Below are 26929 nucleotides of genomic sequence, written 5' to 3' on the forward strand. Positions count from 1 at the left end.
CCTGTTTCAGACCGGTCCAGCCAGCTCCAGGCTGTACATGCAGACTTCTTGAGCAGCTGGATGGGAACTGTCCCAGTCTGCGACAAGTCCCAACCTGCAGCTCTTTCCCATCCCCATCCCCAAATTGTGCAATTGAGACACAGGGCTTGGAAAGAGCTGTGGGGGAGGGGTAGGTCCCAGCCCCTCTCATGTGTCCTGGACCATCACAACTACAACATCAGTCCAACACTAACAAAAGCACATAAATGGTTTACAACCTGCAGCTTCAGCATTTCCCTGCCCAGCTGGGGGCATGCTGCTAATTTCCCCACTAGTGGGTCAGGGCAGGGGGCTGGGACCTGTCCCTCCCTCACAGCTCTCTCCCAGTCCCCTACCCCCGAATGAGGAGCAAGGGCCAGGAGCTCCCTACTGCTGGGGCAGGGGGACATTGTCCCAGCCCAGGTTCTACCATCAGAGCCTGCACTGGCAGCGAGCAGCTCTCAGTGGCAGGGAGCAACCTCCCAGCCCCTCCACCCAGGAGACAACTGTCTCCTGGCCCTGTGCTCCTGCCGCCCAAGGGGAGCATGGAGCTCCCCATGGATGCTGTAGGAGGGCAGAGCAAGGTTGGAGCAAATCTGCTCCCAAATGCCTGCACATGTAGATGCCTACCCAAGGTAGGTTCATCCAGAAACATTTACTCATAAAGACATGCCCACTGATTAGTTACATGTTCCAAATAAATAAAGTACAGCTTTAAAGCAGAGAGGAAAATAAATAAATAAATGAAAAGTAGTGTTGAAGGAGTATAGCTCAAAGTTAGTTGGGCTTAGGTTGAACTTTTAATAATTTATTACACGTAATATACAAAAAAGGCACACGGTTCTACAGCAGTGGTTCTCAACCTTTATAGACACAAGGTGCCCCCTCAACAGACACAAGGCAGCCCTTGGAAAATGCCAGTTCTTTGTTTTCACTCAATTTCTGACTACAGAAAAATAATAGAAAACTACGGATAAATAATCTTACATTGTAAAGAACTTGGAAAGACAATAACAGGTCAGGAAGTTTTTAACATTATGAATTCCTATTTGAAATCTCTGGGCTTTTCATATGAATCACATTTGCATACATAACCATGCTAATACTGAGTGGCACCCCATGGCATCCTTGAAAGGATCCTGTGGCAGCCTGGTTCAGAATCAATGCAGTCTGGCTAAAGTATGAGATTAAATAGAGTTAGAATCCTGTAAAAATGCACAAACTTTCTCTTTGCCTGTTATGAAGACTTAAAAGTAGATGCTGGTGTTGTCAAGAAAGCATAACATTTTCATTTCAGCCATTCAACACAAACCAACAAAATACAAAATGACTACTTACATTGTTTCAATGATGTTGCCAACCTTGTGTTGGTAGGCTCTGCGGTGTAAGCAATTCCTTGTATGGAACATATCATACAAATTTCCAACCTCCTGGATCAAAAGATGAAGTTCTGTCTCATTTGCCCCATGATTTAAGTTGGACTGTTTCACAGTGTTAAGGATTCAAATAAATTAACTTCCATTCAGTATGCACTATACAAAGGAAGTGGCAACTTTCTCCACTGATGAATTCATGAACAGCTTCTATCTCTACCTACTACTTTAAGTGAGCTTTACAGATATCTTTTCCAACTAAAAGAAGTCTTACTACATTCAATGTTTTATTAATGTATTTGTTATTTTAGGAAGCTGTCTGCAACATGAAAAAGAAAAGTTTGAAAATGTAGTAAGTTTCTCTGCTGGATGTCCATTTTAAGCTATGGCAGGTACTTTAATCTAAGCTCCTATCTTACTTTAACAGCCAAAACTTTATTTTCAATAACATTTTTCAGATGCTGGATCCAAACTGAACAGTAGAAATGTTTTAGAGCTTCCACCATCCTGGATGCATACCAACAGCACTACAAAAATTGTACTTTTATTGCTTCCTGTAATAGATCAAAAATACTGCCTGATCAACAGGGATCTCGGTTTTCTGTTTCCCATGGAAAAACGTGGATTTTTCCTTTTACCGAAGGAAATGTGGGTTTCTCATTTTAAGAAAGAAACCTGTGGATTTTGCTGTTTTGCAGAGAGCTCTCTGTAGGCTGGCAGAGTTCCAGCCTACAGGGGGTTGGGAGGGAGTGGGAAGAGGGCAGTCAAGCAGGGGCGCCACGTTTATGTATATGAACACATCCCCCTGGCACCACTAGGCAGCCTGAAGAGCAACTCCCATAATTGGGGGGTGGGGGTTGAGTCCCCCATAGGGAAGGAGCAAGGGAGGGAGGGAGCTGGGTAGAGCTGGGGCTGGGGCTGTTGCCCAAGCAGGCAGTGCATGGTGTTTGGGGCCTGGGGCTGCAATCCATGGCCACAGAGCCAAGGCAGCAAGTGGAACAGGGCCACGGGAGGCTAATTCAGGGGCGGGGTACTCCCCAGGGGGACAGGGGAGACCCATGCACCCCAGATCGTACATGGGGTGGGGAAGGACATGGGCTGCCTGCTGTTCCTAGGGCCTCTGAAGCCCAGCGGGTGTGACTTGGCACTGCAGGGAACTGAGCAGAGATCTTGCTGCTGTGAGCTCTGTGGTGATTTGGCAATGTATCCCCTGTGCGAGCAGCAGCAGCGAGGGGCACAACCTCATGCCACCACCCCTGCTGCTGCTGCCTGTGCAGGGGACACCTCTCCAAGGCACAGCAGAGCTTGCAGTGGTAAGGAGATCCCTGCATAGCACCACTTTTCCTGCAGCACCAGGTCACACCCACCAGGCTTCAGAGGCCCTGGGTGGGGGCAGCAGGGCAGGCGCCTGAGCCTGCAATGGGCAGCCTGCACCCATCCTCACCCTGCAAGCATATCTGGGGGACATAGGTCCCTCCTACTGTCCCAGGAGTGCACACAGTGGCAGCGACCTGCCCCCCTCCAGTCCAAGCCCACAGCAGGCAGGCAGCGGGGGAGGGGGGGCTCCACTCTGCTGCAGCAGCTGTTGTCTTCTGCTAGGGACAGGGAACTGTGGAGCCAGGTCCCTGGCCCCATAGCCCTGGCAGCTGGGGGCCCCCTCTGGCAAGGCTGTGGGGGGCAGGGGGCTGTAGGTGGTGGGGTGAGGGATATCAGCAGCGCTGGGGGTGTTGTGGGTGGGGGAGTGAGGGGCACCTCCAAAGCCCCCTCACTTTCTCTGAATAATACTGAGCTCAATGTCCAGTACTAATTCCAGACTCTGATGGGAACAGGAATGAGCTACGCCTTCCCTTCCTTCCCCAGCTTCCTCTAAATTCTAGAAATCAAGGGATATTTGCTGCTTTCCTGCTTCCCAAAAAGGCAGGGCAATCCACCAGGCTCATCAACACCACTTCAGGGTTGCAGCAACTGAGCAGTACTAGCCCAAGGCACATTAAGAACTAGGTTTTTCAACTTGCATAAAAGATGTTATTTGCCAAAGGACAGTTCTCATGCAGACAGATTACCTTATCACGCGTACAGATATACTTCTGCCTTTTTACTTCACAGACTCGCACAAATTTAAGGAAGCGCTTATAATCAAAGTTATTCTGGATTCCTAGGTGATGACAATCCCTAAAAATATTCCAGAAAGCATATTTAACAATGAGTGTGTATTAACAGTAAAAGCAGCATAACTAATTGTTTCATAATCAGGAAGATATTTACCTTGCAAAGTAATCCCATTTGTCAACATCAATCCCATTTCTTTTGTTAGCAACTATCTCATAAAGGAAGCTTTTCTCTCTTGGTCGACCACGATAAGGCCACTTGCAGAGGGGAAGAGGAGAGAAAACCCAAAAACTAGCTAATGAGAATGAGTTAACACAAGGTCAGCAGTCATGTCAGCATGCATTTTGAAGGCAATGGAAATGCATTTCAATTCTGCATGGAACTGTATATCAAATCTACCAATTTACCAAATATCTACCAATTTACCCATATCTACCATATTTACCCATATTTACCCCCAAAATATCTACCAATTTACCCACAGAAATTCTTGCCTCTCACGTGTGTCCTGGACCATCACAGCTACAACATCAGCCCAACACTAACAAAAGCACAAAAATGATTTAAAACCTGCAGCTTCAGCATTTCTGAGCCGGCGGGTCACAAGAATATATGAAAAGGTCAAAAACAAATTTTAAAAATGGATTCTCCTTTAAAGGTGAAAAATGTGGGAAACTGCGGCTTTTCCCTTGCAGCCTGGCAGAGTTCCAGGCTGCTTGGGGCCCCCCATGCCCCCGCTCCACACACTGAGGGGCTGGAGCGGGGGGGTGGGAGGCAATGGGTGAGGAGTGAGGGGCACTGTAGCAGGACTGGCCAATGATGTTTACGAATGGGTCCTGGTACAAAAAAGGTTGAGTAACGCTGCTTAAACTACTGGAAAGAAATTTGTGGAGGTGATAGCATGTGTTCCAGCCAGCTTCTGCCAGTAGCCATAAGGGGAAGAAGTTATAACAGTCTAATTGTTCAATACCAGAACTAACTATTTAGAAAACTTTGCACTGTTCTATCACCAACATCATTGAGAGATTTAACCACTACTGAACATCACAAATCAAAGTGATATAAGTTGTATAATGCAATCTGCAAAGGAATTAGAATTTCTTGTAAATAAGTTATTCTTTGTTACCAAGCATTACCCACAGAAAAAACTTTGAAATATTGTGGAAAATATAATCCTGAAAGAAGAGTGCATGCAAAGAGTTTGTCTTTTCTACTGAGAGCAAAAAGCCTTAGGGCTGAGCACCACAAGTAATCTGTAAATTCTAATGTTTGTTGTGATAAAACTGAGTATTCTAGCTCTATACTGCATTTAACTGCCAAGATGTAAGTTTCCATTCATTGTGTTTAAGAAACTTTTTAAATGTTGCAATAAACTGCTAACTAAAAATTACAGTATTTTTCTGTTAAAAAAGTAATCTGGTTGAAATAGAACGGTGTAATGGCATCAGAATACCTAGAGTCTATTCTTAGCTGTAACACTTACTAGGTGTGTATCTTTGCACACCTTACTCAAGCTCTTATACACTTTTCTCAGTCTGTAAAAGGATATACAACTTAGCTAGCTAGCTGATTAGTGGGGATTACTATTTGTGAATTATCATTTCTTGCCTCATTCCATTACATTTCATCCTTCAATTTCCTTCCACTTGTTCTGCATGTTATTGTATCAAAGGCAAGCGGAAAAGAGTCACTCCCATCTTATAAGTGCACACAAGGAAATATCACTAAATATGCTGTCATTAAACTGCTACCAAAACCAAAATGTACTCAGCAATGGAAACCAACTACTAAGTTGATTAAATGCAGCTAACAGTAAGTATGAATATAAAACGCATGGCCCACATGGGAAAACATGCTGATAGGAACCTTGGGTTTTTTGGGGGTAGCATACTACATGAAAGCCCTAGGCCTAGAAGCCTTGGAGCTCAGATGCCCCCTTATCTTGCTTGCTCCTAGCCAAAAGGCCAAGGAACAGCTAAGGGAAAAGTACAGAAGAAGTCCCCCATTTCCACAAAATTAATGAGAACCTATCGGAAAGAGAAAAGAATAAAAGCAATACAGCCCATCATGGGAAACTACCTCAAAAACAAATTAATATACTGCACTTAAACAAAACAGCTGGTATGTCAGCCCGCCCTCAGCACTGACTCTTTTTCAAGTCACAGTGAGCCAGGACACTGCATGTATTTTGACTTCTTCATTCTCACAGCTGAGCTCTGCCTTCCTTTCCCATTTCCCACAATTCCTGTTTTTAACAATCCATAAATGTTTGGCAAACCTCACCAACTGGGGCCCAAACAGTTTACCCAGAATCCCTCTGTCAGCCCCCTCTCAGGCCGGCACATAGGATTTGTGTGGCCCCGCCCTCCCTGAGGTGAAGCCAGACCAGTTTGCCCTGCACCTCATCTGCATATAAATTTTTGGAGGATCCTGGGACTCTCGGCAAGAACACCTGGTTCCAGTCGTGAGTGGGGCCTAATCAGCAAATGAATCCCTTGTGGAGCATATCTGGAGTACACACACATACTGAGCAGTGCTGAGCTGTGGGGTTACCATGGGCACCTATACACATGCAGCCAGGCTGCTCTGGCGTGCTGTAATTACAGAGCATTAGAACAGACTCGATTAATCAAGTCTGCTAAAGCACGGTAATTACTATGCTCCAGCAGACTCCAAGCGTCATATGCATCAGCATCCCCTCGTTGAATGAGCTTTAGTTAAAGGCTCCTGCTGCCATTTTTCAGCACAGGGACACTGATACACGTGACACTCCGAGAGCTTTAATTACAATGGCTCTCAGCGCCATTCTAATTAAAGCACCCCTCTGCCCCCCACCACCACTCTCGAAGAACATGCATAAATGCCTCATGGATTGACATGCTGTTGACTCTGGTGAGGCCCCAGCACAATGAACTATGTGGTAAATCACAAGCCTTAATATCATGCATAGTTTGTACTATGTGCCAAAGCTACTCAAAAGTGTGTTTATGTGCTAAAACTTGCAGCAGTTTCAAAAAAAGGGAACATGCATCAATTCTGGATGAACTAAGTGTATGGGTATTATATGCAAATTGCTACAGCCATGTTTAATTTCAACGTTATTGTTTTCAAATTTGCTCCCCAATTCAGTAAGAAGAGGGGGAAGGGGCTGCCAGAGAAAAAAGCTGGGGGAAAGCAGAGCACAAAGAAGCTACCAACCTCTTCCCTCAGCCCCCACAAATTTATTTTCCTTGTTGTAGCAATGGAAGGAGGGCAAATTCAAGGCAAATCTCAAGTAATTAGATTCTATACCTGGAAAATTATAACAGTTTTATAAATGTTCCATATATAGAATCAAATTATTGGTGGGCTGTCTTATAATTAGAGTCATCTTCTATTTGAGTACATGTAGTAATTCTGCCCGTGCTTATTTATCTTCCCTACTCAAGCTTTACATCTCTCCTCTGTCTATCCCTGCCTTGTGACCTATTCATCAGGCTCCTGAAATCACCTTCATGTTCCCTTTTAAGTCCCCAGGAAAAATCCAAAAGCATCTTAGCCCCTGTCTGTTTGCCTTCAGTTCTGAACTTCGGGGGACAGTACTTAAATTCTGAATTCTTCAAACTGAAGTGAAGCCACCATCAGCTACCTACAACCTAAGCAATACTGCATTTTTCACCCAAAGATTTCAAACTAATGTTGAAGATTTGCTCATCAGCCTCTTATATTTAAAACTTCCAAAAATTGAAATATTAACTCACTGGATTCTCACATGTCGTTTCATCTATGGGTCCTCCTATTTGTTCTTTGATGAAGTCCATATCTTCACTCAAGACAAGACCATAGTTTTCCATGACTTTTCCTAGGTCATTGGAAGTAATCAGGTGTTCAAACATCTGAACAGAAGCAGTTTCATGCTGCAGAAAGTATGTATAAATGTTATCATTATATACACAAAGTTTAGGAGTATGTCTATACGTGACATGAGGATTTTTTCAAAGATATTATGATTTAACTCCAAAACCATAATCAGTAGGGCTGTGTGAAATTTCACTGGGTGTTTCGTTTCAAAGCTGTTTCGACATGTTTCGAGCTCAAAACAACGAAATAGAAATGCTTCAAAACAGCTTTAAAACGAAACAAGGGCACTCGAAATGTTTGGAAAGATTTGAGTTTTGTAGCTGGGCTTCCTTGGCTTCAGCGCCGGTCCCAGGCAGCAGCGGCAGTCTTCTCTCATCCCAGATCTGGGGACTTGCACCCCCAGGAGGGCTGTGGGGCTGTGCTGGACTCCTCCCAGGGATGTGAGAACCTGGATCTGTGTGGTGAATGAGAGGAGGCTGTCGCCTGGGACCAGCAGCAGCAGCAATCTTCCCTGGCACTGGATGCGGGCTGCGCCCAGCGCTGGTCCTAGGTGGCAGCCTGAGCCTCCTCTCATCCGGCAAGCAGATCTGGGGGCTCACACCCCCTGGAAGGAGTCTGGCACAGCCCTGCAGCCCTCCAAGGGGTGCGAGCCCCCGGATCTGCACCCTGGATGAGAGGAGGCTCAGGCTGCCTCTCCCACCAGAGACCGGCGCCGTCCAGTCACCTCCCTGCTCAGCTACAGCCCCCTGCTTGGCCCACAGCCAGCTGTGGCCTTCTCAGTAGCACAGCAGCCAGCTGCGACCCCCCCCCCCATGCACTCCCTACTGGGCTGTGGCCCCCCAACATGCCCCCAGTCTGGCTGTAGCCCCCCCATATGTCCCCCACCTAGCTCCGGCTCCCCGTGTGCTTCCTGCTGAGCTGCAGCCCCCCCATGTGTCCCCTGCCCAGCCCCCCCCCCCGCACACTTCCCTCCCAGCTGCAGACCCCTCATTTGCTGCCCACCAGGCTGCAGCCTACCCTGTGTGCTCCTTGTGCAGTGGTGGCCCCCCCACACATGCTCCCCGCCTGGCTGTGCCCTCCTTGCTCACCCCCAACCTGGTTCCAGGAGCCCCACAGCTTACCAGCAACAGCGGCTGCGCTCTTGGCCTTGTAGCACAGCCCCCCTGCATGGCAGGGGGCAGCGCAGCTTGGCCCCAGCCACCCTGTATCTGCACAGCCTCTGCCACAGCGTGTTGCTGTAACCCAACTCAGTGTGGGGCCGTGTGCTTTTGGGCAACTCCAGGCTGTCAACTGGGGCCCCACGTTTCTTGTGGGGACCACCGGCCACACTTGCCCGGGTCCTGCGTGCATGAGCTCTGCGCCATCCTGCCAGGCTGCTTCTGTGCACGCAGGACCCAGGCTGGTGTGGCTAGTGGTCCCTACAAGCAGCGCACAACCCTGAGTGACAGCCTGGAGCTGCCTGAAAGCACACAGCCCTTCACCGCGCTGCAGGGGGCCACAGCAATGCACTGTGGCAGAGGCTGCGCGGATACCAGACAGCTGGGGCTAAGCTGTGCTGCCCCCCCGCCATGCAGGGGGGTTGTGCCACAAGGCCAAGAGCTCTTGCTAGTAAGCTGCGGGGAGGCTGAAGCTGGGCGGAGGGTGTACAGGGAGACTGGAGCTGGGCAGGGGGTATGCGGTGGGTGAGTAGGCCACAGCTGGCCGCGGGCCAAACAGGGGGCTGTAGCTGAGCAGGGAGGTGACTGGGGGGCACCGGTCCCTGGTGGGAGAGGCAGTCTGAACCTCCTCTCACCCGGGGCACAGATTTGGGGGCTCGCACCCCTGGGAGGGCTGCCAGACTGTGCCCGACTTCTCCCAGGGGTAGGAGCCCCTGATCTGTCCTGGATGAAAGGAGGCTCAGGCTGCGGCAGCCACAATCTTCTCTGGTGCTGGGCGTGGGCTGCACCCAGTGCCAGTCCTAGGCGGCAGCAGCAGCCTCCTCTTATCTGGTGCACAGATCCGGGGGCCCACACTGCAGCCCTCCCAGGGGTGCAAACCCTGGATTTGTGCGCTGGATGAAAGGAGGCTGCCACTGCCGGCAAGTGTCAGGACTTTTGCTTTGAACAGTTTAAGGTGCAGTTTCCCAGAAACCTGTGTACCTATCTCCTTGAAACTTGGCAGGCTTCATGCCCTCAGAAGGGGCTACTATCCCTGCAATTTTCATTCAAATCAGTCAAGAAATGACAAGGTTTTAGGCATTTTCATAATTCCCCATTATAGCCTATGGGTAAAACGTCAAAAATCGTCAAAACAGCCAAATAGTTTCGACAGAACGAAACAGGACAGCGCTTCGAAATGAAACAAAAGGATGAAACAAAACACTGTCCATTTGAAATGGTGAAACGGACGTCAAAACAAAACAATAGTGTTTCGCACAGCCCTAATAATCAGTATACCATATTACCATGGTATAGCTCATGGGCGACTGGTGCCTCCTGAATCGGCGGGGGTATGTACCCCCCAGCAGCCAGTCAGCGACTGGGGGATGGATCTTCCTCTCTACTGTTCTAAGAAGTGGGGGGCCAGGGCCGGTAGCCTCTTTCACTCCACCTGGTAGTGATGATTCTTTTCAAATTGGTTGGCTAGCAGTCAACAACTGCTGGCCTTCATTGGGCCCCAAAGGTGATGTCAAAAGGTCTATATAAGCTAAAACTGCCCAGGAGATGGAGCAGAGCAGCCATGATGAAGACACACACAGGAGCTGAAACACCTGCAGCTCGCCCTCTCAAGATGCTGAAGTGAGTAAACTGCTGAAACCTATCTAGATATATAGCTTGCTGTAAAATAGATACATGACCAAAGGCTACTAGCCACACTGTTTGCTCTAGGATTATTCTGTAATATTTCTCTATCCTGCAACTTTCCCCAAGCCTTCCATCTGTAACCAAAGAAGTTCTTTACTGTACCAAGTGTGGTGGACTCGTTGGTAGATGCATGCCTTTGTGCGTCCTTGGTCTGGCTGACTAAGAGAGGTCACTTTTTGTGCTTCAGACTAGAGGAAGCACCCCAAGCTTTTGCAGTGGGTAAAGCACGCTCAAGGTCTACAACGCCAGTGTACCCCAGGGAGCACAGGGCCAAAAACAGACCAGATCTCCTGGTTGGTGGCAGCGGTACCCCCAGGTTTCTGGGTGTGCTCCAGGAAGGGGTTCGGCCAGACATGAGGCACCCCCAGGCAGGCACTTGAAGCTTGGCAGGTGGACGGGCGCAGTGAGATACATGACACAGTGCAGAAGCGCCCCCTACTGGCCTGCCACAGGCTGTGTAGACAAAAGTTGGGTAGAATTGCAGACACTGGGCACATCTACAGATACAAATATTCCGACGTAATTTACTCTAGAGTAAACCTACCCCGGGCAGGTGTCTACATGGACATGGACAAGGGAGCAGATTTCCTGCTCATGGCAGCAGTCTGCTCCCATCCCAATCAGTCTTGCACTAGTTCCCTGCTGCAGCCAGGGGGAGCTCTAAGCTGTCTCCTGGTTGGGGCTGGGATAATGCTCCCTGACCCCAGAAGCTGCCTGCTGCCAGTGTGGGCTTCACCATCGGATCCTGGGTAGGGACAACTTCCCCCTGCCCATGCAGCAGGGACCTCCCAACCCCAACTCAGCAATCACGGGGTCCAGGCTGGGAGATTCTTATCTCCTAGCCCTGGCCCCGGGACCATGGAGCTAGAGCTGAGAGATCAGAATCTCTCAGGGCCAGCCCTGCGACCACAGAGATAAGAATCTCCCAGCCCATGCCCTGTGACCACAGAGCTAGGGCTGGAAGAATCTCCCAGTTCCTACTCCCCGATCATGATCTTGAAGTCGGGGGCTGGGAGCTTCCTGCTGCCAGGGCAGGGGGCCATTGTCCCTGCCCAGGCTCTGATTCCGGAGCCTGCTTCAGCAGCAGGCAGCTCCTAGGGGCAGGGAGCAATCTCCTGCCCCCTGCTGTCCGGGAGCACATTTGCTCCCAGGTGGCCATCTACACAAGCTGTACTGCGCAGTAAGTAATCAGGAGTAAATTTGCTATTTGTATTTACAGGTAGCAAATGTACTTGCAATTAGAGCGAATTACTGCACAGTAAGGGTCTGCATGTGTAGATGGGGACACTTAATGCACAGTAATTAACTCTAATCTCAAGTAAAATGCTTTGTGTAGGTGCACCCACACTGAAGCGTCGAGCTAGGATTCTGAATACACTGGAGAAATGGCTTAAAATCAAACAGATGAAATTCAAGAAGAACAAGTGCAAAGTCCTAAACCTGGGATGCAATAATTGTATGTACAAGTAAGGACTGGGGAACAATTGGCTTGGCTGCAGTACTGGAAGGATCCAGGTACAGTGGATCATAAGCAGAATATGAGCCAACACTGTGGTCTTGTTACAAAAATCCAACAACATAGTGGACTGTATTAATAAAAGCGTCTCTTGAAAAACAAAAGAAGTGATTCTTCTGCTCTATTTGGTACTGGTGAGGCCTCACCTGGAATACTGTGTACAGTTTTGGGCTGCACACTTAAAGAAAGATGTGTACATATTTGAAAGAGTGCTGCAGAAAGCAATAAATATGGTAATATGCTTGGGAAACAAAACTGAAAAACCAAGAACTATTTAATCTAGAGAACAGAGGATGATGGGCAGAGGGGAGACAGGGGCAAGTTTTGATAACAGTCTTCAAATACCAGGTAGGTGATTATAAAGAGGATAGAGCTAAGACTGTTTGCTGTGGCTGTAAGGGACAGGACAAGGGTCAATGGCCTGAAACTGAAGCAGGAGAAATTTAGTTTGGAGACTAGGAAGAACTGTGCGACTAGGAGGGTGATGAAGCACTGAATCTACGGAAATCGTTGAATCTCCATCCCTAGAAATTTTCAAGAGCTTGTCAGACAAACACTTGACTGTGATGATTTAGTCAGGGATGATCCTCCCTTGAGCAAGAGACTGCACCAAATGACCTTACGAGGTCCTTTCTTCCCTTACTTTCCTATGATCAACAACTTCGTAAAGGTTATATAGCAAGTCAGAGTTAGAAACAGATAGACTGTGTTACCCAGAGGACCAGGCTGCCTTAAAGGAATGCAAATTTTATGCTCTCCTAGTTAGTAAATGTCAACTTGTTTGCAGAGTGGTTATTATATATAGCCTTAGTATCTAGTATGTGCAAAGTGTATGCAATATTGGGATAATTACAATGCTAAAATATTAAATATGGCATTGATCAACTGCTTTCTGAATAATTAAAATATTTTATGAACAAACAAGTTCTTCCCTTTCTCACTTTCTGCATTTCACATAATAGTATAATGAAAGTTGTTAGGAATATAGGGAACTGGTTTACACTTTTTGGAAAAATGGTCATTCTTTTACAAGCCATTTTTGTATTACATTTCTTTGTTTTAGTAAGAAAACCTGTAAACCTGAAAAGAAAAAAATGTTCAGATTGATGTTTTATGCCTGTGCAAAACTGGATTTTAGAGAAAAGTTATCCTATAAATATTTTAAAGAGATTATTTTAATCAAAACCTCCCAGCTTGGATATTATGAGACAGAACCAGGGAGTCACCATGCACAAGTGGTTGAGAACTTTTTGAAAAATTAAGAACTGTCAATTTTCTATTCTATAAGAAGTTAGATGTCTACTGTGGCATTTCTTAACAGACAATGTCAGATCCCCATATATTTAAGAATATTTTCCCTTAAAAATGCTGTGTTAACTTATTTTTGTTAATATATTATTCTTTATAAAATATACTTACCTTCCATTTCAGCCCAGGGCGAACAAGTGGCATAAATCTTCCATCAAACATGTGTGAAAATGGTCCATGACCTTAAAATCAAAGTGTAGAGACTTACTGTGAGACAGGTTTGCCAGTAAAAATATATGCATGGATGTTATAAACTCTTTTCTAACTGGCCTGGTATTCTGAACATCTCTGAACTAGGTTCTGATACAGTATCTGTACAAATGCACACACTTCAGGAAGAATAGATGACTGCAGTTTTGAAGGAGTTGTCCTTCTGATGGACTAAATTCAGGTTATTTTGTCCAAGTGAAAATCAAGAATCCTAAAATATTTTCTACAGAACATTCAGAAAACCTCAACATTCTGACTAATTACTGAATCACTTGATAAATTCAGTTCTAATATTCTGCACTATGCAGGATTTTGGAACTGCACAATTCAGTGTTCTATATCAGCTATGTAGTGCATTAGCAAAGTGAAATTTAATGAAATATAATAGATTATGCATTTTTTTCCAGCATGTTTCATTTCAAACGCTCACACTTCGAGATTTTATCACAGGAGCCAGATGGGCTACAATATTTGAACCATCAAGGAAGCCATGGTTTATACAAAACTAAGTAAAAATTTAGAAATAGACAGTGGCCCAACAGCCATTTAAACTACCAGACAATTGCTCCACAACTTGTCAGTTATTCCCAATTAGCTTCTTCCCCAAAATTCTCTAATGAAGAAAGACTTCTGACTTTTTGAATTTTTATAAAGGTTTATTAAGGGGAAAAGGGGGTAACAATCCATGCAGGGGCCTAGGGGTAACAAACAGAGCCTAGAGCTATGGCCTGCAAACCCTGCACTCCCAGTCTAAAAAAACCCCAAAACAGCTAGTCCAACAACAGTCTGCTCAGGCCCCTGATGGTACCCTGGGAAGGGGCAAGCAGTATCACAGTGCGAGGACTACATGGATGCCCTCAATGCTGCAGAGCACCCCGAATGGCCCAACATGCCTGGAAGGTGGGTACTGTCTGCTGGAGGACCTCATGTTTAAATTCCAGTGTCAGGTGTGTCTGGACCAAGAACTGAAAAAGTCTCAGAGCGTCATCAGAGCCGGCCCCAGTGAGCCGGTTCCTGCAGCTCTTGAAGATGGCCATCTTAGCCTGACCAAGCAAAAAAACTGGCCAGGCAGATGACACCCCACTCTGCTGCCCAGTATGGGAAAGAGAACAAACAGGTGGTCTCTGAGAGGTCCAAATCTAGCACCTCAAACAAGGTGCCAAGGGCAGCAAAGAGTGGCAGCAGCCGAGGGCACCTGAGGAAGGCATGGGATAAATTCTCTTCTACCTCCCCTGAGCAAAAAAGACAGGCCGCAGATGCAGTTGGGTCCATGTGGTGGACGAGAGTGCCAGTGGCCAGTATTCCATGCAACAACCACCACTGGAGGTCGCTAGTCCATTTGGCAATGGGTAGCTTATAAAGCATGTGCCATACAGGGCGGGCTGGTGTGATTACTGGTGCCGCTAGGTGCTGCCTCCATGTCACGTCAGGTCGAGTGGCAAGGATGCAAGCATGGCAGACACAAACCACCCATGCATACAGGGCTTTCCAGGGGAAGCATGTCAAAGCGAATCCTGGCATTGTTGTCAGGACACACGGGAAGAGTCAATAAGGTGCCAGGCCCACCACCCAGATCATTATCCACAGCCCGGACAACAGGTAGTGGTGAAAAGGGCTCTCCGAAGACATCTCTGGCAGGGATATCCCGCCGCACTTGGAGGTATTCCTTGATGGCACCTGCTGCCTCTGCTGGGAGGGTGGCCTGCACATCCCCCAAGAAACAGGCCTTGCAGCGGACTGAATGCATGCCCAACCAGGCAGCCAGAGCCTTGGCTGACAGCCAGTCTGACCGGTCCATATCGAGAAGGTGGCTTAATTGGCCTGTACATGACCACATGAGAGAGTCAGTGAAGCTATCAGACCCAAGGCTCGACAACCTGTACTGCAGGGCCGGGTTGTAGACAAGTGGCTTCTGCAACTGTGGAAATTGCAGATGTCTGGCCCAGGGTTGGAGGTGGAAGGCAGCCCATCAGGCCCACATCAGGCTGCTATAAAAGGGCGGGAGGGTGCCCCAGTCCACGAGGGCAGGATCCAAGAGAAAGAGTTCTTGGTCAAACAGAAACATACAGGCCAGTTGCTGCCAAGGAGGGCAGTCTTCACAATAAAGGAGTCTCTGGAGAGCCTGCAGACAGAAAGCAGCCACTCTACTCGCCATGTCAACCAAGCCCTGGCCTCCCTCAGCCATAGGCAGATAGAGGACAGCTCGGGGAAGCCAATGATGTCTGTCCCAGGAAAAGTCTACCAGCAGTCTTTGAAGCTGTTCGAGTAAATCTGCGGGGGGGGGGTCCAACACAGCACACTGGTGTCATAATGTTGTGGCTGCCAAGTTGTTCACAATGAGGACCCACCCACGGTAGGAGATTGGGCAAGTGCCACCGCCACAGGCACGCCTCCTCGCTGAGGCCTTCCCAATTCCAGGCTGGCAAGACTCATGGGCTGAGGAACATTCCCAGAGCTTTAAGGCCCTCACTCCGCCAGGTGAGACCTCTGGGCAGGTCTGGGGAGGGATGATTGGTCCAAGCACCGAGGTGTAGAGCGTTGCTCTTGAGCCAGTTAATGCAAGCTTAGGAAGCATGCTCATAAGCATGCTGACAGTCCATCAGAGACTGGACCCTGTGAAAGGCTTTCTCCTCATCCAAGTTCAAAGAGGGCTGCGGCTGTCAACAGGTCAAGAAGCAGGAACAGATTGTCCTGGATAGTCCTGCCCAGCACGCAATAGCTCTATTCAGGGCCAATGACCGAGGCTATAACAACACACAGCCAATTGGGCAAGGCTTTGCCCAGTATCTTGTAGTCACCACACAGAAGAGATACTGGCTGCCAGGTCTTAATGTAGCCAAGGAACCCTGTCTTTTGTTGTAAGGTGAGAACTGCCCAGAGACAGCTGACAGGCAGGAGCTTATCAGGAAGGCTCTCATGAAACATTTGCAAGAGGCAGGGGTCAAGGAGGGGCCACAAAGCCTTATAAAACTTGGCAGGCAAGCCATCGAGACCTGGGGCTTTGACTACAGTGAGGCTCCCCACCGCGATCGTGAGTTTCTCCGGGAACAGCTCTCGCTCAAGTTCACTGGCCACCACTGGGCTCAGCTTGGGGAGGCCATCATATAAGTGCTTAGTGGACTCTGGGAAGAGAGGTTCTGCTGCAAACAGGTAGTGATAGAAGGTTACAGCATGACAGTGGATCTCAACAGGATCTGTGAGAATCCGGCCGTCCAGAGTCTTGAGATGGTCAAGTATTTTCTGCAGGTCCCGTCGCTTTTCCAAGTTGAAAAAGAACTGGGTTGGGGCATCAGACTCTTCCAGCTCTTGGCAGCGGGTACAAATCCTCGCATCTCGGGCTGCGCCCTCTGCCAGCTCCCACAGGTGCTTCTTCTGAAGCTTAAGGTTCTTGAGAGCCCCGTGCACAGACAACACATAGGAGAGGTAATGGGGGGGGGATGTGCCCCCCAAGACTGGCCGCCACTGAAGCTCCCGTCGGCTTCTGTGGGTGGTCCCTGCTCACCACCGCTGATATCTGCAGGCAGTCCCCACTCACCACCACCTCTCCCTCCCCCCCGCCACTGACACTGCTGCTGGTGTTTGCAGGCGGTCCCCACTACAAATGGTACCCCACAGTCTCGGGAGGCAGCAGTCGCTCATGGCCCCGTGTCACCACCAGCATCACATAGGGCTGCCTCAACCTACACTACATCCTCCTCCAACCCCTGGACATGGCAGCGGAGCTCACTTGTTGCCAGCTGTGTGTATTGCTGGCAGAAGGCTCTGATCTGCACCTTTCCCAAATCCCACTATTGCTTCCAGGCAGAAAAGGTGGTTCCTGCAGTCTCCCATGTCTGCCAGAAATAGGCAAAGCAGTCATGGAAGTGCGTCCTGCAGCAAGCTGGTGTTAAAGTACCAGTAGGACACCCAGGGACATGCCCTGCCAAGGAGACTCAGCTAGCAAGAAATAAGACTGTGATCCAAGAGTCTGGACAGAATAATGCAGCTGCCATGCAGGACTGGCAAGCAATGCTTGGCAACATACAGGTGGTCAAGGTATGAAATGGCAATCCCACCAGCAGTCACCTTCAGCCAAGTGTACTGCCTCACATCAGTGTGAAAATGGTGCCATATGTCAATAAGGTCCACTACCTCAAAAGTGGCCTGCAGCTGCCGGGCTGAAAACAGATGGGGTTCTGGCTCATTCCAGTCAAGCTGCTTGTCGACTGTACAATTAAAGTCCCTGCCCAGGAAGAGAAGGTCATCATCGTTAGCTGTGCTCCGCAAAAAGTCAGCCAGGGTCTCAAAGAAGGCAGTCTGTTCTCACCTGGCAATGGGTGCACAGATGTTAATTAGGAGGAGGCTATGTTGTGCTAACAAGATACGAACAGTTAGTAGGTAGCCAAGGGCAACCTCTTGGGATATTGCCAAGTCAGGCATCAGCTGCAGCAACAGGAGGATTGCAGGCCCCGCGCTGAGGGAGGTGCCATGGCTCAGGAACATACAGCCTCTCCAGGCAGCATGCCAGTCGGCTTGATTAGCTGCGTCAGTGTGCATTTCTTGTAGAAAGACGATATCCAGCTTTTTCTGGCACAGGAAATCAAAGAGAGCCGTTCATTTCACAGGGTCTCTGCAGTCGTTGGCATTGAGAGAACCAAAGGCTGTAGCAGCCATTCATGAAGAGGGTAGAAAGGGGGACAGGCAAACCCAAAAGAACAGAGTGTGTCATGGATCACCAAAAGTAAAGGGGTGGAGACCCCTTTCCCAGGGTCAGAACAGCATTGGGAAAGGCCTGCGACCCCGGGGAAATGGCCCTGAAAGCCCTGTGACCAGGGAATACTCACCAGGTGCAGGCACAGCAGCGAAGAGCAGGAAACTGCAGGAGGAGCTGCCCATGTGCTTCATCAGCCATTTATCTGTGTGGTTAAGGCTGGCGTGGGAAAATGACAATCAGGCAGCACCAGAAGTCAGCTTTAAAAGCCGGCTGCCAGGAAGAAGCTGAGGAGCAGCAACCTGGAGGCAGCTGCGTGCTCCCATGTGGTACACCCGGTGCTGCCTCAAGCCAGGGACACAGACCAGAGTCCCAAAGAGAAGCTTGCCTTCCCAACAAGTGATGCCCAGTGCTGGACAAGGGAAGGATGCTGAGGGACTAATCTGAGATCAATATGCATGAGTAGGGAGGAGAGACTTCTACCTCCATGATCCATTTTCTTTTGTTCCTTTTGTAATTTTGTGTTGCTCCGGGGGCCAGAGATTGTGGTCATATTTCTTGACGTTACCCCTAGAGCTGAGAGACCGGGGCAGAAGACCGGGTCAGCTCGACTGGCTTGTCCAGCTGACCTAAGAACACAGCCATAAGGAGGCGGAGTGTTCTCCTGTGTCTGTTGAGCACTTTACATCTATTAAAATCCATTAGAGGCTTGATTGGGGCTACGCCGCACAAACCGGCATCCGAGAGAGCCAAGTCCAAAGATTGGCATCTGAGAAGCTAAACTGGCATCTGTCATACAGCTAAGTCTATCAGGTTGGTATATGGAAGGGCTGTAGGGCAGGTGGAGCCCCAAGGACATCTGCATGAGATACCTTCAAGCAAGTCCTAGCCACACAGGAACCTCTCACACTTGAACTTGAGGTCAAGATGTGGCGGGCAAGTATCAGGGGCTTCCCTTAGGAGGTGATACATGGCAAACACAAGTGCCTGAGAAAGACCTAGCCCAAGCCAGGATCACCCGACCTGAGCCACTCAGAAACAGTTATTCGAGCTTAGGCAGGCACAGAGAGAAACACCAGAGAGGAACAAGGATTCAGGACAGGGAAGAACCAGGCCTACAGCTCACCAGCTGGTGCTTCTCACAATAAGCACTCAACATCGCCTGCAAACTTGCTTCAGCAAAAACTATAATGCTGCATCCCCAGAGTGGAGTGCAGTGCCAATGCTGCGGCCTTGGTGGAAAGCACAAATGTCTCAGGTTCCAGGAACCATTTAGGAATATGCTATGCAAACTTCCGGTGGTGCTTGGTCTGGTCAAGAAATTCAATGGAGGCATTCAACAAAGTAATCAACACAGGGAGGTTCCTCAGAAGCAGGAACGGGTTCCAAGGAGGAGGTCACCTTAGCTAAATCAGGTGACACCACCCCCTGAGGTAGGATTTCTGTCAATTAGCCGCAGAATGAAAATCGAACCCTGAGGAGGAGGAGCTGTACACATCAGGCACTGAGAGTTGCCGAGCCCTGGGGGGAGTAATTGCCGCCCCACCAGGACTCTCAACATCAGGCTCTGTGGGAGCAGTGTCCTCCAAGAGGTCCTGTGGGGGGACATCAGTCCCTGACCTCTTAGGGAAAAGGTGCTTTCCTGGGTTGGGCACTGTTGATTCTGGAGGCACTTGCAGTTCCCAGAGGTCCCAGCCTCCATGTTAACCTCATCAGGTTAAAGGAGCTGATAAGCGGGAAGGGGGTGGGAGGCGGGTGTCAGACTCTCCCACCACCTCCCCTACTCTCAGGTCATCCCTGACCGCTACAGGGTCTGGGGGAATGTTGGAGAGGCAGGTAGAGGCGGGGGTCCTGCTCTCTAACCTCAGCTCCCCTTGAAGTGGTGGGGTGGTCTTGAGGGGATAATGAGGCCTTTTTGGAAGACCCTTTTTGTTTCTGGGACTTGCCCTTCCCAGCACGAGGAGCCAAAACCTCCCCTGAGGGGAGAAGGAAAACGGGGGTGGGGAGGGCTCTGCTGCAGCTGGCTTCTTTTCTGGGCACAGGGTAGCCAAATGGGACCTGCTGCCATAGTGAAAGCACAATGTGTCCCCAATGGTCAAGTAGACCTCGTAACACTGCCTGTCAATTAGTAAGGACATAGAGTGGGACAAACCCTGAACCTCCCAGTCAAGAAGCATGAACACAGCTTTTTAAAGGACAGGACATGTTGGAATTTAGGAATCTTGCTGCCAAGTAGCAATCTATGGATCGGACCTGTAACAATGCCATAAGGGTGCAGGCGGTTAGCGAGGTCATCGGCCGAGAGAATGGAGGGATGTTAGAGCAGGGCTGGGCAATTATTTTGGGCGGAGGGCCACTTAATAAGTTTTGGTGAGCTGTTGGGGCCACATAGGTAGCCCCACCCCTTGACAGGTGCTTCACCCCCAGGTCACCATATTGGGATCAGAAGTCCTGCCCCCTAATCCCTGACCTTTGCCACTGGAAGTCCCTCTCCTTGCTGCCCCCCTCCCCATACTCCTTTTGGGGGAGGTTGCCATCTTAGAACCAGATAAAAAAAACAAACAAATCATACACTAAGTCAAACACCTACTATTATTTTAATTACAAAAAAATATTTGTCGTGACTCGTTAATATGTACCGTATATAGAAGGGATTGCATAACTCAAAAATATGTCAGCCTTTTAGAGACAGAGAGAGAGAGAGTGTGTGAGTGTGTGTGTGGTTTGGGAGTGCGTGGGGGGGGTTGTGAGAGTGTGGCTGTGTAGGGGGACATAGGGTATATTGGGGTGTATGTATACGTTGATGGGAGTTGTTGGGACAGGTTGCAAATGTGTGGAAAGTGAGGGAGGGTGGGGGGTGTAGGGACCACTCCCCCACCCCCCACTCCTCTCGTGGTGTGCAGACCTTGCTGCTTGGCAGCAGCAGGCAAGGGAGGTCAGGGTGCTTGTGCCTCCAGTGCTGCACGAGAGGAGGGAGTGGAGCCTGCTGCCTCCCCTACTCCCTGCTGCACAGGTCCCCACACTTGGCCAGGAGTGGAGGGAGCCCCATCCCCTGCTTCCCTGCAGATTCCAGTACAGGGCTTCCAGCTGCAAGTGCGGAGCTGCAGGCATTTGGCACAGAGCCTCTGTGACAGAAGTGGCCATGAAGGATGTGCGGGGGTGTGCTCCTCATCCCCAGTGCACTGCTGGTCACCTCTATTGCCAGGGCTCCATGCCATGCACCTGCAGCTCCACACTCTCAGTGGGGAAGCCCCGCACTGGACTCCACAGGGAAGCAGAGGGCGGGGCTCCCTCTAATCCTGGCTGAGTGCAGGGACCTGTGCAGTAGGGAGCAGGGGAGGCAGCAGTCTCCAGTGCTGGGTTTCCTCTCCTGCAAGTGCTGGAGCAGCAGGCACATGGCGTGGAGCCCTGGTGATAGAACAGGTTCCGCTCCCTCCTTCTGAGAAGCGCTGGCTGGAGCTGCACCCCACTGGGCACGAGCACCCTGACCATCCCACCTGATGCTTCTGCCAGCAGCAGGGGCTGTACACCATGGGGGGGGGGGTGTAGGGACCCCCACACACACTCTGCACTCATACCCTGCTCAGCTGAGCTCCACATTCCCGCTGCCCCTCTGGGTGTAGGCTCCGCACTGCACTCCCACTTTGAACCAGCTGCAACTGCACCCCCAACCAGCCCCATCACTTCCATACCTGATACCCCCAGCAAGTAGGTTCTGGCTGCAGCAGGAGCCCCACCCAGAAGCTGCTGGCTGGGCAGAGCCCTTCTGCCTATGAGGGTGGGAGCAAGGGCCAACAGGGTATAATGGGGGGTTGGACACATGGGTGCCTCACTCCCACCATAACCAGCAGAAGGGCAGGGAGGGTGAAATTCATTGCGGGGGGTACCGCAGGTGGCATGAAAGCGCCTGACAGGCCGGATGCGGCCCATGGGTGGGCAGGGAACAAAGCAGCTGGAAAACAAACAAGCAAACACCAGAGGAGAGGATAAAGGTAAACAATATAGCAGAAGGGAGAAGGGAAAAGAGAAACCAACAGAGCAGCAACAGTAGGGAGTGTGGTGGGAGAAACAAAATAAAACCAGAGGGAGGGAAGAGTGAGGGAAGGGGCGGGGGGAGGCATGGGTTACTGCAGGAAAAAGGGCTTAGAAAAGGTTAAAAAAGGCAAGAAACAGTAATGAAAAGTGGGGGCTATGGTGGGAAAGGGGTCAGACTTTCTGGGGGAGGAAAAACAAAGCAAGAAAGGGAGAAAAGTCTCACAGAACCAGCACAAGCTTCCTGAGCTCAGAGGGAACACACGTGTTGGCGGTACGGAAGAAAGCAAGCAAGCAAACAAGCAAGCTCTGATTAAAAAACCCAAAATTAAAGTTTTTCTGCAATTAAAATGAAACGCCACTTTATATATAGGTATCAGTTGAGTACAATGTTTTATTGATACATTTACAATTTTAAAGCAACTTGGAAGCCTACCAGCACCTCAATCACTATAATAAAATTAATTCTAAATACCAATATGTTTTGGTGTTTGATTTTGTTTAATAATGGAAAATCAGAGCTCCCCCTGCCCCCTCTACTCACCAGGACATGAGTCCAGCTAGGGTGGTCACCCCTGCTGCTTTGTGGTGCTGAGCAGCCCTGATATGCCAGTGCCCTGCCCCTGTCCATGCCATTGCCCCTCACTCCTAAACCACAGCACCCCCAGCCATGCTGGTACACTTCACTGCCAATCCACAGTCCCCCTTGCCTTACCTGGCCATGCCAGTGCCCCTCACTTCCAACCTACATCTCCATCCCCACCGGTGCTCCTCATTCCAGACCTGTAGTCCCCTGGCCCTCAAGGTGCCCCTCACTACTGACCCATAGACCCCCATCTCCTCAGTACCCCTCACTCCCAACCTGCAACCTCCCATCCCTGCCAGTGACCCTCACTCTCGAGCCACCCTGCCAGTACCCCTCAGTACTGACCCGCAGCCCTGTGACCCTGCCAGTGCCCCTCACTACCAACCCACAGCCCCTCCACCCCCCAGCCCTGCTGGTGGCCCTCACTTACAACCCGCTCATCTCCCCATCTGCCAGAGGGAGCCCCCAGCTGCCTCCTGCCCCACCCAGCTCCATGTGGACTCACAGGATGGTGGTCTGCAGGGACACAATGGAGACAGCTTACAGCATGAGGTGCATACAATGTACCTCATGCAGAAGCACAAGCAGAGGCTCAGGCACCACACACTGCTCTGCACTGCTGGCTGGAGCTGGGGCTGGGGTGCAGCAGGGAGGACCAGCACCGCACTTCACAGCAGCAGCATGAAGAGGAGTGTGGCTCTAGCCTAGGCTATGCTGCAGGCAGTAGCAGGAGGGGCAAGGGCTCCAGGCAATCTCTGTCCTGCCCACAGTGGCTCCAGCTGCGGCAGCTCCAACTCATGTGGGCAGCAAAGGAGCAAATCCAGCCCCAGCACAAGCTGGAGGAAGGAAGAAGGTTCCAGCGCTGCACCAGGTAGTCTGGACATTGCTTCCACTCTGCCCCCCGGGCAGTGTCTCCTGGCTGCCCTGCCTGTGCTCCTGTGAGCACCAGCCCCAGCACTGCTGGCCCAGACATGCAGTTTCCCACTGCGCCCAAAGGACCCTTGCCCCGCATTCCTTTCCTCTGCTGGAGGGGCAGGTGCTGCTTAGTGGGCTCTGCTGGCAATAGTACAGATCTGGACTCACCAGCAGCACCAGCATAACCGAGTGCTGCTTCAGACCCCCCTGCCCCACTACAGCCCCAGCACCCCAACTCCTTCCCTGAGTGCCAGCAGGCACCCCCCCCACCACATATACAACCCCTTCCACATACCCCTGCCACATGCACACACATATATGTCCTACTTACAGCCCCCGGACAATCCCCAAGCCCTGGCCCTTCAACCCCCACCCCCAAGACTTACTTGCCTGTATCCAGCTGCCAGGGCTACTCCCATCACACATGTGATGTTCCCTGACTACCCCTGCTCACCCCAGCCCCAAGCAGCTCCTTTCAGGCTGGAATTCTTCCAGACTTCAAGGGGAAACCTATGACTTCCTGCATTTTTCTCCTTTAAAGGAGAGAATCCATGTTTTTCCACAGAAAATGGAAAACTTGGATCCCTGCTAATCAGTTAAACAGAAAGACAGTACTTTTATTCCAAAATAAGTGTCCAAAAACTAAATTAATCGGGTACAATTCCTGAGCTTTACAAATCAGACTGGGCATTAAACTGCAGTAATGTTCAAGCATGGATAAGCCATAAAGGTTACTTACCCAAATCATGACAAAGCCCAGCAATCTCAACGCAGAGAATGTCTCTCTGGTTGATCTCCAGTTCTGGCTGTTTTTCTTTTAGTGCTCGTACCAGACATCCAGCCAGATATCCTACACTGTTACAAGCAGAAAACGGGATGAAGTTAGCAATTTGAGGTGGAATGAACAAAAAATGTGCCAATTCAATTGTTAAACTGATGGCTACTGTTAAACAAAAATTGTGGTGCAGGAGCGTGCACTAATAGTTACATGCAAACCTGAGTATCACTGCAGTCACAGGTGTCAGTTTCTTTATTTTTCTAAGCTTAAAATAATATTTGAATGAGAAAAGTAAGATATTTCACAACCAAATGATACACACTTCCAAACCCATATGAGAATATATGAGAGCAGGGGGGTCTGAAGCAGCACTCGGTTATGCTGGTGCTGCCGGTGAGTCCAGCTCTGTACTGTTGCCAGCAGAGCCCACTAAGCAGCACCTGCCCCTCCAGCAGAGGAAAGGAATGGGGGGGAGGGGTTCTTTGGGCGCAGTGGGAAACTGCATGTCTGGGCCAGCATATAACCATATGAGAATATACCTTGGTAACAGTAAGTTCTTTTCTGAGCTATTCTTTTTCCCCCACTCCAGTTCATCAAACACACCACTTCCTCTTTCAACTCCAGTTTAAACCATTAAAGTGGTTTCTTCTCACTTACCACATCAAAGCCAAGTGTCTTGCTCTCACTTTCAAGTCCCTAAATAAGCTTGCTCCTAGTTACATTTTCTGTGTTTATCTCCAAATCCAAGTGCCCATTCAGTTCAGTACCTTCTGCTGGTGGTACAGCTACTCTTCCCCAGTCCCCTGTACAGCTCACTCCTCCTCAGTCCTCTTGCCAGGAACACTGCAGGGCACATAACCCCTAAAAGTTGGCTATGCAAGCATTAGCTCTGGAACAGAAGTAGCATAACCACATTTGCACAGTAGTGCTAATTAGCATACCTATGCTAATTAGCCAACCTGTAGCAGCAACACTAAATTGTTCTGCTGTTTCCCATTTGTGAAACAGCACAAGCAGAGCAGTACAGCATCTCAAGAGAATACTCTCTGGTGCCACTGGGCAGAGCCGACCCTAAGTGTGTGTGGGGCCTGGGGTATATCAGCCTGTGCGGGGCCTGTACAGAGTAGGAGTGGGGTGGGAGGGTGGCTGAGCGCAAAGCTGGTGGTGCATGAAGTGGTGGTGCCTGTACAGCACTGTCCGTGGGGCCACCCCAAAGCGCAGGACCCGTGATGGTCACCCTGATTGGCACCCCCAAGGGATGACTGCCACTGAGACATTTGAGGGCCCCCATCCTCAGTCATCAAAGTTATCAATTGCTTTATGTCTTAAAGCAATTGCCTTAAATGTCTTAAACATGCCCTACTATTAATCCTATCCAGTAGAAGATCAGACTTATTTTTCACTTCTGACTGGCCTTAATGCTGACTTGTGACAATTAATTTCACAAGTTATTAGTTATGAAAGAAGAATTCCTTTTACCACTTTAAATGTCTCTCTTGACCTCATTGAATGATCACTTGCTTTTGTGGTATAAAAAAGGATAAGGATGAATGTCTATGTTATTCATTATCATCTCGATCACAGCTCCTCTTGTCCTTAATGCTTTTAGTAAACAGTCCCAAACGTTTCACTCTAGGTATGAACAGACGTCACTTTTGTTGTGGGACCAGTTGCCCCATGTTTATCCCCAATCCAAAATGTCACAGGATCGGTGTGTATATGTCACCCTTCCATGATGACCATGTACCTGACAGATGTCAGCCATAGGGAAACCCATGGTTACATCTGGCTTACCCTCTATGCCAGCTGCTGCTGCCCCAAAGACATGTTGGCCACAACATGTCTGGGCTGATGTGGGAGTGTCTCCAAACTGTGGAGCAGCATTTCAAGCAGCAACTGGTAGGAGTAGACTATCATGGCCACCTGGAACAATGACCAGTGGCAGATGAACTTCTATATGTCCAGGGGCACTTTCATGGAGATCTGCACTGAGCTGGCTTCCTCCAACCAGTGGCAGACCAAGATGAGGGCACCATTGTCTGTTGAGAAGCACACTGCCATCACAATATGGAAGCTCATTACCCCCAACAGCCTCCAGTCCATAGCAAACTTCATTCTCCCAAAACTGGCAGAGAAAGGAGAGTTTGCCACTGGTGTGCCAATCAAAGTGGAGGGAGTGACTGTAACCCCGTTGTTAGTTGGAGACCCTGCCTACGCATTACATCCCTAGCTGATTCACAGCTACCTGGATGACCATAAAGAATTATTTAACTACTGGCTCAGCAGCTGCTGAATGGCCATGGAATGTACATTTTAGTGCCTCAAGGCTTACTGCAGGTGCTTAGATACTAACAGCAATGTGCCCTCGTTTGTCATCTCCACCTGCACCCTGCCCAACATCTGCGAAGTAAAGTGAGAGTCCATGCCTAAGCCACTGACCACTGAAGTAGAGCAGTCCCCAACATCCAAGGGCACCATGCCTACCACTTGTCCCATGGAGGCTAATCAACTGCCAGTATGTGCCAGATGCACTGGCAGACAACTTTGCCACACTCTGGGACAAAGGGTTGATATGGGGATATGTAGACAGATCTCCCCTCATACATAATCCCCAATTAAACATTGTCATCCAAACTTGAGCTCTCTTGTGGTCAATTCCAGCACAGACCTAGGAGGCGTTAAGGGGACGCAGTAACTAGCGGCCAGGAAAT

General features: G+C 49.6%; 1 protein-coding gene across 2 annotated transcripts in view; it reads right to left on the reverse strand.

Moving 5' to 3' along the window:
* Nucleotides 1–26929, reverse strand: part of SAMHD1 (SAM and HD domain containing deoxynucleoside triphosphate triphosphohydrolase 1) — a 103377-nt gene that overhangs the window by 21797 nt on the left and 54651 nt on the right. For both annotated transcript variants that reach the window (XM_059733282.1, XM_059733281.1), the window contains exons 5-10: nucleotides 24180–24295; nucleotides 13119–13189; nucleotides 7241–7396; nucleotides 3657–3757; nucleotides 3455–3563; nucleotides 1357–1448 (exon numbers count right to left, since the gene is read on the reverse strand). In XM_059733282.1, coding sequence (XP_059589265.1) covers nucleotides 1357–1448; nucleotides 3455–3563; nucleotides 3657–3757; nucleotides 7241–7396; nucleotides 13119–13189; nucleotides 24180–24295 — 645 coding nt within the window. The remainder of the gene's footprint in view (nucleotides 1–1356; nucleotides 1449–3454; nucleotides 3564–3656; nucleotides 3758–7240; nucleotides 7397–13118; nucleotides 13190–24179; nucleotides 24296–26929) is intronic.

Source organism: Alligator mississippiensis, chromosome 9, assembly GCF_030867095.1.
Source record: "Alligator mississippiensis isolate rAllMis1 chromosome 9, rAllMis1, whole genome shotgun sequence".
Taxonomy (NCBI): domain Eukaryota; kingdom Metazoa; phylum Chordata; order Crocodylia; family Alligatoridae; genus Alligator; species Alligator mississippiensis.